General features: G+C 41.9%; 1 protein-coding gene across 1 annotated transcript in view; it reads right to left on the bottom strand.

Moving 5' to 3' along the window:
* Nucleotides 1–2871: 2871 nt before the first annotated feature.
* Nucleotides 2872–13209, bottom strand: part of LOC145411424 (uncharacterized) — a 532564-nt gene continuing 522226 nt past the window's right edge. Inside the window, exons 15-18 of the mRNA XM_080281464.1 lie at nucleotides 8396–8521; nucleotides 5895–6049; nucleotides 4351–4568; nucleotides 2872–3648 (exon numbers count right to left, since the gene is read on the bottom strand). Coding sequence (XP_080137590.1) covers nucleotides 3453–3648; nucleotides 4351–4568; nucleotides 5895–6049; nucleotides 8396–8521 — 695 coding nt within the window. The 3' untranslated portion in view covers nucleotides 2872–3452. The remainder of the gene's footprint in view (nucleotides 3649–4350; nucleotides 4569–5894; nucleotides 6050–8395; nucleotides 8522–13209) is intronic.

Raw genomic sequence — 13209 nt, forward strand, 5'->3', positions numbered from 1 at the left:
CCACCCTAGGGCAGGGTGAGGAGTGCAACGTCCAGACAGCCTAAGTTTGTCCAATTCAATGGGCCACGTTTCCATTCACTCATCATTCAAGCCCACAAAATCCTGGCTCCATCAGATGGGCCCAAAAAATCACCACATTCTGAAGCTTCACATATACCCATCTGATAGAGTCAATCTGAACGCTGTCACGTTAAATGGGGTGCCAAATCCCTGGTTATGCACTTCTCTGCACAAAATTCATCCAGCTACCTCGGTCTCTTGTCAGTCCCTTAGCCTCATCAACTTCCATACCTGTCTTCCTCACGCACTCATCCACCATATCCCTCCACTTTTTTTTTTTTTTTTTATGTGAGGCCTACCTAGCCTCCTCCCTCCAAATTCGCCCAGATATACCTTTTTCACCACTCTACAATATTGTCATCCATTCACTCGACATGACCAAACCATCTCAATACACTCTCTTTGATTCAGGTGTTCACAGACATCCTCACTCCACATCTTTCACAGATTACAGTATTTCGTAGCCTATCCACTCTCTGTATTCCACATACATTCCTCACCAGTCCCATCTCCACTGCTCTTACTCTTGACTTTTCATTTTCATGCCGCACCATAGTCTCACATTCATATGTTAAAGCTGGCACTAAAGCTCCTTCATGTAAGCCCCACGCAGCTGGAACACTCAAGCAATAATATCAACACATCAAAGTCTGGTCCCACAGTAGGAGCTCAGAGAGGTAGCCAGAATCCTAATAATGTGTAGTAAATATTTTCAGTACTGTATTATATAATCTATGGGAGAAAAAAAAAAAAAAAAAAAAAAAAAAAAAAAATAAAAAAAGCTTGAGCCTTTCAAAACAAAGAACAAAATGTATCATTGTACAAACATTATCATTTTACTGGGATATGTGAGGGTATTACTGTCAATACAACGAAAGAGTCAGGAACCTGCAAAGCTTCACAGTACAGTACGAGGACACCCACATGCATTTCCTGGGTCCTAACTGGATGTATAATCACGTCCAAAGCAAGAGGTCCTGGGTTCAATTCCCAGGCTGATCATTAGACCCTGATACAGGGTTTCCTCATCTCCAGTCTGTTTGTACCTAGAAATGAATAAGGGACTTAGATGTAATTTAACGAAGTGTGTCATATTTTAAAGAAACTACAGAATCCTCACACACGAACAAATATACGACACTAAGTATCTCACACAAATCCCATCTCTTCCCTTCACACCCCTTCCCGATTCAAACAAAGCCATTATGAGAAGGTTTCCTGGCTGCAACCCTACATAATGACGTCCAGTCCTCTAGTGGACTGCACATAATCCTTTTTCTTTCTCATTCCAGCTACAAAATATAAGCATAGACATAAACCTGACTGAGTATATAAAGTTGCTTCCAAACAGCAGCAGCTGACTAATATTTCAACAGCAAGTGGATTTAACTGCAGACCTCTGTCTGTACTACAGTTAAAAAAAAAAAACTACCCCCAATAAAAGTGTATTGTATAAATACTGTATTTCTCAGATTTTCAAACTGCAATAGTATACAGTATACATGCAACAGTTGATAAATTTACATCCTAAGGTTTATACAGTAAATTTTTTCCAGCAAGATTTATTATATGCAGTCATTTAAAAAATTTAAAAGATTACATAGAAGTACTGTATACAAAATCAGCAGACCTTGTGAAGCAACAGCTGATTACATCAATAGTAACTATGAAGCTAGAGAGTCCAAGGCCCATAATCTCGTAAGTTAGAGACCCTTGCACTCTTCCTATCTGGTTTATTTCTGTATCTGGACTATTTATATACTCTTATAACAGCAATGGTACACCCACTGTCAAGGAACCTATCTCGTAAGCACCACCTCTTTTTTAAGTCATGGTCTCAAGGCCATGGGTTTAGAAATGGATGTATTTTCTCCTCGCCAAAAGGCGACTTGCATGTAAAATTTGTTCACCGAAGGGAAAAAATACTCGCATTTGCGAGCTGTGGCTCGCCAAACAAGAGCCCTGATGCATCTTTAATATCCCACCTGTTCACCACTACCCTTCCTCCATCATTCTTCACACACTGCTCACCTATAATATCCCAATTATCCATCTTCACCTGATTTGCCATCTTAAATATCAAGTTCTTCCTTTCCACACAATTTAGGTTATCAAGTAAAAGCCTCTGTGACTCAGACTTCACCCTGTATATCTCTAAGAATTAACAGTAAAAATTAACAAAATAAGAGTTGGGTCTGCAGTACTTGCACAAAACATGTATGTACAAAAACTTCACTATGCAACAGTAAGGCACCAGGGTCACTCAACAATAACAGTAGGGCTGAGGCAAATGAGCAAATACAGTGAAAATGAAACTATAGTTCTCACAAAGTATGCCCAACACCCAGTGTAATAAAATTAAAACAGAATTAAACTTTTTCTTATTGGAAGGGGGACTGACGAGTAGAACAGTTGAGTCAAACCAAAGTAATAAAAAGCAGATGTATGTTTGTGTAATGTCAGTGTACTAGAGTTTAGTACACTAGAGTTTGGAAGTTTCTATCAGGAAGTGTCATTGAGTTTTATATAGTGGTTTAGTTACTTTTCTGTACATGTAGGTTTTAAGTAGATTCCAAATGTACGTACAGTACAAACTCTCAAATGGAAAATGCTTGGGTTTAAATACTTCATTGAAAATGGAAAATTTGGCATGCACAACCATAAAGATACCTAGGTGGAAATCATGTTATAAATAATCCACAGTACCAAGAAAAATAGAATGAAGTATTTGTATTAGTAATTTATTCCCTGTTCTTACACATACCAAAGAAAAAAAAAAAAACTTTGCCTTCAAATATATATTGAGTTTGTGAACACAGGTGATGCCATCACTCCCTTATCGCATAAAAAATAAATGTATGGAGGGTGTAAGCTTTTAGAAATTAGATTTTAGGATCTGAGAGTCTGTACTGTACTACAGGTGAGTGGAGATCTAGATATTATAATACTTTCACTTTAACTTGGCAGAGATTATGATTCTTTTGCAGCTTTTTTCCTGTAGCCTGAAGACAGAGGAAGACAACACTATGGCCTATCATCCTTTCTACAGCACTTCTTTACAACTGGCACTATATTTCTGTGCTCATCTCTTGTTACAGCTCAGTATCCAAAATGGAGAGGTGTCAAGTTTATGCCAAGTTAAAGTGAAAAGGGTGCAGTGATGTTACATGAGTGTGCTAGGGTTTTCGTGTACCCCACTTTCCTACCTGACAATGGTGTACGGTGTACAGTGAGAAGGAGCCCCATAACAGTGTTGTATGGGTGAGGATGCCAGAGGAGTTAGAGCTGTTGTGCCACCCTGGCTGACATGGAAGTACATAGGAGTGTGGGTGGCAGCGTGTGTTAGAGTTTTAGTGTCATCTTGCCTGACATGGAAGTCCTGGCAGGGTGTACTAGAGTTTTAGTGCTCCCCCCTCCCTAACAATGGTGTATGGTAGGGATGAGCCCCATGGGAGTGCTGCAGGGGTGAGGGTGGCAGGGACAGCTGGGGAGGCGGCCAATGAGAGGCGTGCAGCACACAGCCCAGCAGCAGCACACTCACTCACACGTCGCCCTGACAGCATCCCTGCAATGAACCCAGCGGCCAAACTGCAATGGGAAAAAAGCATCACCATTTTACACAAAGGTAAATGGTAACAGCCAACCCCTTATTACAACCAAAGTGTTGGGCCCACAACTAGACTACCTTAGTCCTGATCACTGAAGGGTAAGAGACTGATCTTTGCCCTTGTAGCAGTTTAAGAGACAGAAAAACCTCTAGCCACCTCTAGGACTCAAATCATAGTGCGTGAGCTTCTGCCCTCTGCAACTTAGGAGCTCTGCTACCTGACAACCAGACATCTACACAGAAAGACAGATTAATAAAACAGTAACAGGCAATCCCATATTACCTTCTTATGGGTGTAAGGGAACCTGGCTAGTCTATCATAATACAGTACACTTCAGGGTAGAAACCAACCTAGTTCCTTTGAACCCTATTCTGTAATACCCCCTCTGAGGTGTAAGGGCCTGAAGCTAGTCTATTGTAATCCAATACATTGAAGGGCACATGACCAGTCTACTTCCCTTGATGACATTACATGATAAAAAATAACTCCAGTCACCTCTTGGGGATCAAACCTGTGCAACCTGGACTAAGGGTTTTACTGTATTACACAGAAAGACTGCTACAAAGGTACTGATGATGATGATGATAATGAAAATGATGATAATGATGATGGCACACGTTAGGTAAACTCGATCTTATTCCCCAAGCCATGTAAGGGGCAAGAGAGGGCCATCAGCACTTACCAGTCCCCAGCCCCTGAGACGGAGACAATGTGGGGGTTGGGAGGTGCAGCAAAGAAGAGGCCAATATTCTCCTCATCAGGAACCGAGTTGGAGACAGGAGGGCTGAGTGACTTGGAGATGTCTGAAGAGTTTGCAGAGGTGGGGGAGTTCAGCAGGGTGGAGGAGGAGGAGGGCAGGAGCGGGGTGTCCACAGCTGAGGGTGAGACACGACGCAGGACCTGAAAGAAAGGATCATATAAAATACCTACTATGGTGGTAGGTGGGGGCGTTCACCATCCACTCACTCGATGTAGTGCTGCTTTGGGTGTCTACCCTTTCCTCTCTTCCATCCTTCCACTTCTGTCTTTCTTTCCTTCACTCTTTCCTCTTTCTTCTGCCTACAGGTGAGTTTACACTCCTTCTTCTGTCTGTCTGTTCTTCATTCTTTCCTCCTCCTTCTGCCTATGAGTAACTCTACACTAAGTGACAAGCCATATGGTTTCCTGTACACCTGGAAACCATTTACCACGCTGGGTGGTAACCATATAATCAAATTATGGCACCTGGTGGTTAAGTGGGTAAATATGGTGCTCCAATTGGACTGAGCCTGTGTAAGTCTATATCCAAGGGGTGGTTGGGGTTTATTGCTCACATAATACCACTCAGGGATGAGTGAGGCTGGTCACTCTCATCTTAAATGTCAGGACCAACTTGCCTAGCCCCGGGTTCCTATGCTCCTCATGGGGCAACATAGGATTGGTTGATGGATGGATGGTACTGTATAGTGTATCTGCAAAAGAAAGAAGGACAAGCAGCAAATGGATGAGTAAAATGTGAAGAAAAAAGAACAAGAAGAAGGAGATGAGATAAGAGTTTGAGGAAGAGGAAGGGGAAGTGCAGACAAGGGTTCAGAGTGGTGATTAATGCATAACAAAAATGTGAAGACATATAATATAATGCAGAACAGCATAGTATGTGCTGTACAGTATACATGTTTTATAAGAACATAAAAAATGATAAGGCAAAAAGAAGGAAAAGATAGAGAAAAGGAAATGGAAAAGGAGAGAAGCATACAGAGTAGGAGGATTAAAAAAAAAAAAAAAAAAAAATAAAAAAAAAAAAAAAAAAAAAGCAAAACAATGGAATGATAAGAATGTTATGGTATACCTTGGACATACAATGACCAGTTAAAACTCCAGTATGATTAAAAACCTTCATATAATAATCCATCTTAATAAAATGTGAATCTGGACTTCAAGCATACACCTGCACTATTGTTTACCAGAAGTGTATCATATCTTTAGGTCTACCACAAATGCCTCAGAATACAATAAAGTGAGCTTAGGAAAAAGATGAAGTTATGGAAAAGATCATGCTAATTAAAGTAACTACGAAAAAAACAACCAAGAGTTTGCTGGGAACAGATCATATATACAGCAATCAGTGCAATGAATGTAATAGATCATCATTACCACCTAATACTCATTTCCCACTGGGTTCACATCAAATTAAATCCGGAGTTACTACTACTACTACTACTACTATGACTACAAAAATTAATGTACCATGAATCCCAGGGGTCCCATGGTAACCATGAGTGCAGTGAGCGAGGTGAGCAGGGGTGAGGCAATAGTCAGTATGGAAGAAAGTAGCTCGCTCTTCCTCTCAGCATCATCGTCATCAGCATCAGTCTCACTTTCACTCCTCATTGCTACTTCACCTGAGAACATAACAACATATGGGTTTAAGTACCGTAAGTTTTAAATGGATACAAATGTTACATACACTTTTGCCGCAATGGTCACTGGCTATGTACTTGCAACACACAGCAGATATGCTTTTGTGCGTGCCCCCCCCCCACCACCACCACCACACACACACACACACTGCAGAAAAGAGATGGCTGGGTAGAAAGCATCTATTTGGACTTCAAGAAGGAATTTGACAGAATCACATCAAAGACTTTTATGGAAACTGCAGCATCAAGGGGGAATCCAAGGTAATCTGTACTGTTGGATGCAGAATTTTCTCAAAAAAAGGGATAGGAGAAGAATACTTAGGGGAAATTAATCATCATGGAGAGAACTAACAAATGGAGTTCCACTGGACTCAGTGCTAGAATGAATCATGTTTTTAGTACTGTATATATAAATCGACACAGACAGCAACATTGGAAAAGGAGGCTATTTAAATATGTTTGCTGATGATACAAAAATACAAAGGAAAATTACAAACATGTACACACTGCTTGCAAATATAAGAGTAGCATTCACATATATAAATGAAAACATGCTGAGAAAAATAACCATGTCAATCACTTGACCAACTCTGGAGTATGCATCTCTGGAATCCACATCTCAAAAAACATATAGATAAGACTGAAAAGGTACAAAAGGCTGCTACAAAATGGGCTCCAAGTTTAACGGATCTAAGCTATGAAGGAGGGCTAGAAAAATTAAAACTACCAACATAACAAGAGAGAAGAAAAAAAGGAGACATGATAATGCTATATAAATGCATCACAGGAAAAATGAAAACAGAAATAGATGAGTATATAACCTACTGGGAAGCAACATCAAGAGTACACTGCAAAAAACTTTACAAAAAGAGGTGACAAAGACGTAAGGAAATTCAGTTTCCCAAAATGAGCAACTGATCAGTGGAATGCACTACTGAATGAAAACTATTCATAAATTCAAAGACATGTGCGACAGAAATGGTTCAAAACATGGGACAGTATGAGTCTGACTCATTCCTGTAAAGATACCATTAGGTAAACACACACACACACACACACACACACACACTCGCTGGTGCAGTGGTAACGTTCTCGCTTGCCAACTGGTGGACGGGAGTTCACGCCTCGCTCAGGTTGCGAAAAGTTTCACTGACGAAGTGGGTGGTTACTGTCCCCCTTGAGCAAGGGGACGTGTGTGTGTGTGTGTGTGTGTGTGTGTGTGTGTGTGTGTGTGTGTGTGTGTGTGTGTGTGTGCGCGTGCGTGCGTGCGTGCGTGCGTGCGTGCGTGTGTGTGTGAAGGTCACAGCCTTGCCCTTAGATCGGACTATATGAGTTCTCAGCTCCCTTCCGGGAGGGTAAAAGCTGACGATCACGACCATCATGTGATCATGACCGACCTGGTGAAATTACACACACACACTGTAGGTACTGACAAGCATTATGTATTCTCTGCAACACAATTACTGTATTTATACCTGAAGCACATGGGTTACATATACATGCAACATACGCAGACTGACGATAAGTGTTGTATGAAATAAACACTGCAGCCTACTACCACTGATGTAATTTCAAGCACACAAAACAACAGTAAACTGTAAAACGATGCAACATTTTTGTCACCTAAACATTTATAACTATTCGAACATCCTTAACAAATACATCTTCATAAATACACAAAACAGAAATACCAGGGGAAAATATTTTTTTACACGAATACAGAGTTCAGTAAATTTAAACGCAACTGATTAAATCTGAATAAAATTTACCTTATTCTCAATACAGGTGCTGTAATGCTTAAACTCACTCAAAGGACTGAGGTCTTTCTGTAGCTTAATCTTGCTGCTACCAGAAGACACTGGATGCACCACTGGAAAGAACGAGCTAACAAAGGCTACTTCTAACTCCCAGTTCAGAAAGTCTCCCCTGAGCTAAACCTGGCCATGAGGAAGTAGCAAGAAAATAAATAAATACTATAAATAAATAAATAAATATATATATATATATATATATATATATATATATATATATATATATATATATATATATATATATATATATATATATATATATATATATATATATATATATATATATATATATATATATATATATATAATATATATATATATATATATATATATATTATATATAAATTAATTAACCAATAAAAATGAATGGACGTCACTGTACTGAGGAACTTCCAAAAACTCCACTGACCACATACTAAATCTGATATGGAAAAAAAGGGAACAATACCTAATCCGAAACTCAGCTTGATAGAAAACTCAAAATGCACCTTCACAGAAAAATAAGAATGCAACTTACCCAGTCCAAGGTGTGTGCATATGGCTCTGAATTCAATGAGGTTAGGCGAGGTGAAGTTGACGCTGTGTCCTCTTCCCTCCAGCCATGGTTTGGTTGCCCTCTGAACATCTGTGGGCTCGTACCACACTGGAATAACAAACCATATTACTTGCATGTTCAAATAAGCATGGGGCAACGACAACAATGACGGCTACCACCACTACTACGACTATTGCTACTGTACTACCACCACCACCACCAACACTAACATCACCACTACTCCTAGTACTACTGCTACTACTACTATCGTACCACTACTTCTACTGCTATTACTACTATTGTACCACCACCACTACTACTACTACTACTAAGACGACGACGACTACTACTACTACTAAGCGATATTTCTTTCACATTCAAATAAGCCAGGAGCCACAGTAACTGCAATCCATATTACTTTTATGTTCAAATTGCCCCCTGGGGCAACAGCATCAACAACAGGTTATACCATTTTACTATCATGTTAGTCCATAATTATTACAGAAGTGTACCATTCCTACCCCACTCCATTTTACCACCACACCACTACATTTGGGCCTATACTGTCTCTACCACACAATTTCATTATAATACCCATACCACCCTCATGCTGATGTTTTACTTCATCAAACTCTGCCATCTCTACCACACTTCATTATACCACCTCTACCACACCATCACATTGTGATCTATGCCACTTACATTGTGCCAGGGCAATATATCATCATGCTAAACTACTACCACACACCACACCACTACCACCACAACATACCCCCACCACTACCACCACACCATACCCCCACCACTACCACCACACCATACCCCACCACTACCACCACACCATACCCCCACCACTACCACCACACCATACCCCACCACTACCACCACGCCATACCCACACCATTACCACCACTACCATCACAACATCCCCCACCATACCACCAGACCATACCACCACCACTACCAGGCGCGGATTCGGGAGGGGGGGTGCCCCCGACGCGGGCCCCCGTGTGTGGCTGCTCAGATAAGATTGGTAGCATGCCGATATTTAGGGGATTACTACGAGTATAAGAAAATGCATTCTTAAGTTATCACTACCCCGCAAACGCTGGACAACATGGCAGAAGGGCTGGCCTCCCGCTTCCCACAGCTAAACGTTCATGTCTGCCGTGGCCTCCCGCTCATCCCTGCAAACCTTGGAAGCCTCACCGATGGTCATGTACAGGAACTGCATCAGTACACCCGACCAGATCTGCCATGTCCCGTGTCTTTTGAACAGGAGCTCAGGTTATGGAAAGCTCAGTGGCAAGGTGTACCAGATAAGCCAGCTCACAGTCAACACTCGGACATCAGTATTGCAACTCATAAGTCTACTCCAACGTGAGTGCAATACTGCACTTCCAAATGCTGAAGCTGACCTTTGTGATAAGTGCTGGGGTTGAGAGGGCCAATTCAGCACTCAGATATATCAAGAATGTTTACAGAAGCACCATGAAGGAAGATCGTCTAAATGCCCTCATCCTGCTGTTCATCCACAGGGATATGCACCTGGATTATGAAAAATATTCGACACTTATGCAAACGATTACCCCCAACAAAATGCTGTTCATAAATCCATTTTCAGAGGACACGGGATCACTGAAATCATGTGCATCCAATCGAATACTGTACTAGTCAAATCTAAAAAGTGAACTATGCTTTAACTGGGAATGGGTTGCATGTCCTACATAGTATCGTATTGTGGACTAACACTTGAAATTGAACCCCCAACATTGGATGTGCATCCCATCGGACACTGTGCTAATTAACTGAACTAGGCGAAAACTGAACATTGGTTGACAGCAATTATTATGCGTAGACCAACAAAATGTAGGCAGGCCTGTACAATAGCAATTATTAGCACATATTATACATTCTCAAAACTGAACATTGGTTGAAGGCAATTTACGTAGACTAATTAAATGCAGGCCCGTACACTGGGAATTTTTAACCTCTCACCTGCCCCCCCCCCCCTCCTTCCCGTCCGTTGATCCTAGGAATAGCCACCCCCCCCCGTTCTCGATTTTCTTAATACGCCCCTGACTACCACCACACTATACCCCCTACACTACCACTACACCATACTGACACCACTACCATCACGCCCGACCCCCACCACTACCATACTCCACTTCCACCACACCATACTAACACCACTACCACCACGCCAGACCCCCACCACTACCACCACACCATACTCACACCACTACCACCAAATCATACCCTCACCACTACAACCACAACATACTCACACCATTACCACCACACCATACCCCCACCAATGCCACCACACCATACCCACACCACCACCACTGCACCATACCCCACCACTACCACTGCACCATACCCCACCACTACCACCACACCATACCCAAACCACTACCACCACAACAAACCCACACCACTACCACCACACCATACACACACCACTGCCACCACACCATACCCACACCACATATTTTTCCCCCATGACCTTCCCACCCTCCTCTCCCCTCCCTTCTCCTCTCATGACCTTCCACAACCACCTCTCCCTTCTCCCCTCCCCTTCACTATACTACTTTTGTCACCTTAACATGGCCCTGATTTTCGTCCTTTTGTGCTTATTTCACGTCGTTCAGTGGCAGAATAAGGTAATGCTGAGGCTCTATATCCTTTCCACAACACTTCTTCGTGACTAGCATCATATTCTAACGATGCGCTATTAAAGCTTACGAAAATTCAAGACGGAGAGGTGGCACTTTTAGGCCAAGTTAAAAAGTAATAGATTAAGATAACACTGCGGCTCTATATCCTTTCCACAGCACTTCTTCGTAACTAGCATCATATTCTAGTGCTAGCAAGATTGGGCAGGGCAGAGCAGAGCAAGGTAGGGTAGGGTAGGGTAGGGTCTATGGCTAGGTTAGGTCAGGTTGGGGCGGGTTGGGCTAGGTTAAGTTAGGTTAAACACTCGCCACCTCGAACACTAGACTAAAAAGGTCAAAAGTTTGGGTCACCGGTCTAATAATATGAAGTGTAGTGAGGGTAGGCTGACGAGTCGAGGTGGGTAGACTGGGCTGGTAAGGTTAGAAGTCAGTGTCTATTATAGGTTAGTTATAGAGGCTTAATTGGAACTGGAGTGACCGCTGCTTCTGAGGTATATAATATGTAGGTCTGTATTGTTTGTGGAGAGAAAGGTTTGGAATTTTTCACGTAGTTACCCCTTAAAAGAAGACAGACAGCCTCCCCTCCCTCCACACACACACTGCCAGACAGACACAGATATTGAGAGAGAGAGAGAGAGAGAGAGAGAGAGAGAGAGAGAGAGAGAGAGAGAGAGAGAGAGTCTAAATGGCTTACACAAAACAGTACACACCGGTTTATTAGGGTTAAAACAATGACAAAAACCAGAAACATGTACAGATCAAGTTCAGATGTATTGTTCAATTTCTGGATACATGTCCAATCTGTGCTCCACCATATTCTACGTTTTGGTTAATTTGCATATAAAATTAGTTTGTGTTATGTTAGGTAAGGTAAGGTTAAAGTAGGATTAAATTTCTTAACGTAAGGTAAGGTAAGGTAAGGTATGGTAAGGTAAGGCAAGGCAAGGCAAGATAAGGAAGGATTGGGTTGACTTATATCAGGTCAGATTTCATAGTACTTCCCACTTTAAGCCACACTGTATATCAACACGGCAGGACTGCAAGGAGAGCTAGACTGGGAACAAGGACGACACATTAGGCACGGACTGGCTCACAATTCCCCCCTACTACTCCACTGCATCTACTCTATACTTACGGCATCTCCGCTGCTTCCCCCTGATGCAACCAAGCGAATAATTTTTGAACAAAGAAACATACCAGGCCTCTCTTAGGTCCGGCATATTACCCAAACAGAAGTAAATAACAGGTAAAACGAGATGGAATACTAGGTGAACTTTCTGCCAATGACTGTACCGGTGGGAGGAATATGAGGCAGGGTTGTGTACCGTGGTAGGAAAGCCCTGTTGAACTAGCTCCTATCCTATAAATCACTCTTAACTGTATAAAGTCATTTGGAGTTAGCTTTCAATGCCTCTTATAGCTTTGACATCATCGTTGTGTGCCGCCGCCTCCTCCTTATCATCATCATCACCACCATCAACATCTTAACCACCCTCATCATCATCATCATCACAACCCTTACGCCGATCGAGAAGATGAGGTGAGGTCTTAAGATATGACTTAAGACGATAATTATAAACCCCGAGATATAACCCTCAAGGTAAAGGAGTTGACAAATAATGATAATACATAATGGGGAATTTAGTGTTATCATTTTTCTTCGCCGGGTGAGTGTTACAATACTTACTTTGTCCCTGAACACGATAATGTGTGTGTGTGTGTGTGTGTGTGTGTGTGTGTGAGAGAGAGAGAGAGAGAGAGAGAGAGAGAGAGAGAGAGAGAGAGAGAGAGAGAGAGAGAGAGAATGATTGAGTCAGCTGAGTCAGCACTTACTATAATGTATCCATCACTCAACAGTCATATCACAAAAAAAATGGCTTCGTGTTCGTCGCTGTAACAGGATTAAGGCAAGAGTATTAGTAAACTTAGGGCAAGACAATAGAGGTGGGAGACAAAAGTGACTGTAATAGAGGGCACAACCCACACACACACACACACCTGACACTTCTCCATCCCACACAGCCAAACCTCAAATACCACACTGCCACACCCACACACATACTGTCACATCTCACATTTGCACACTTCAAACACTATACTTCTCACTCAGTACCT

Source organism: Coenobita brevimanus, chromosome 89 (genome assembly GCF_032717465.1).
Source record: "Coenobita brevimanus isolate Jiangsu-jjx chromosome 89, ASM3271746v2, whole genome shotgun sequence".
Classification (NCBI taxonomy): Eukaryota; Metazoa; Arthropoda; class Malacostraca; order Decapoda; family Coenobitidae; genus Coenobita; species Coenobita brevimanus.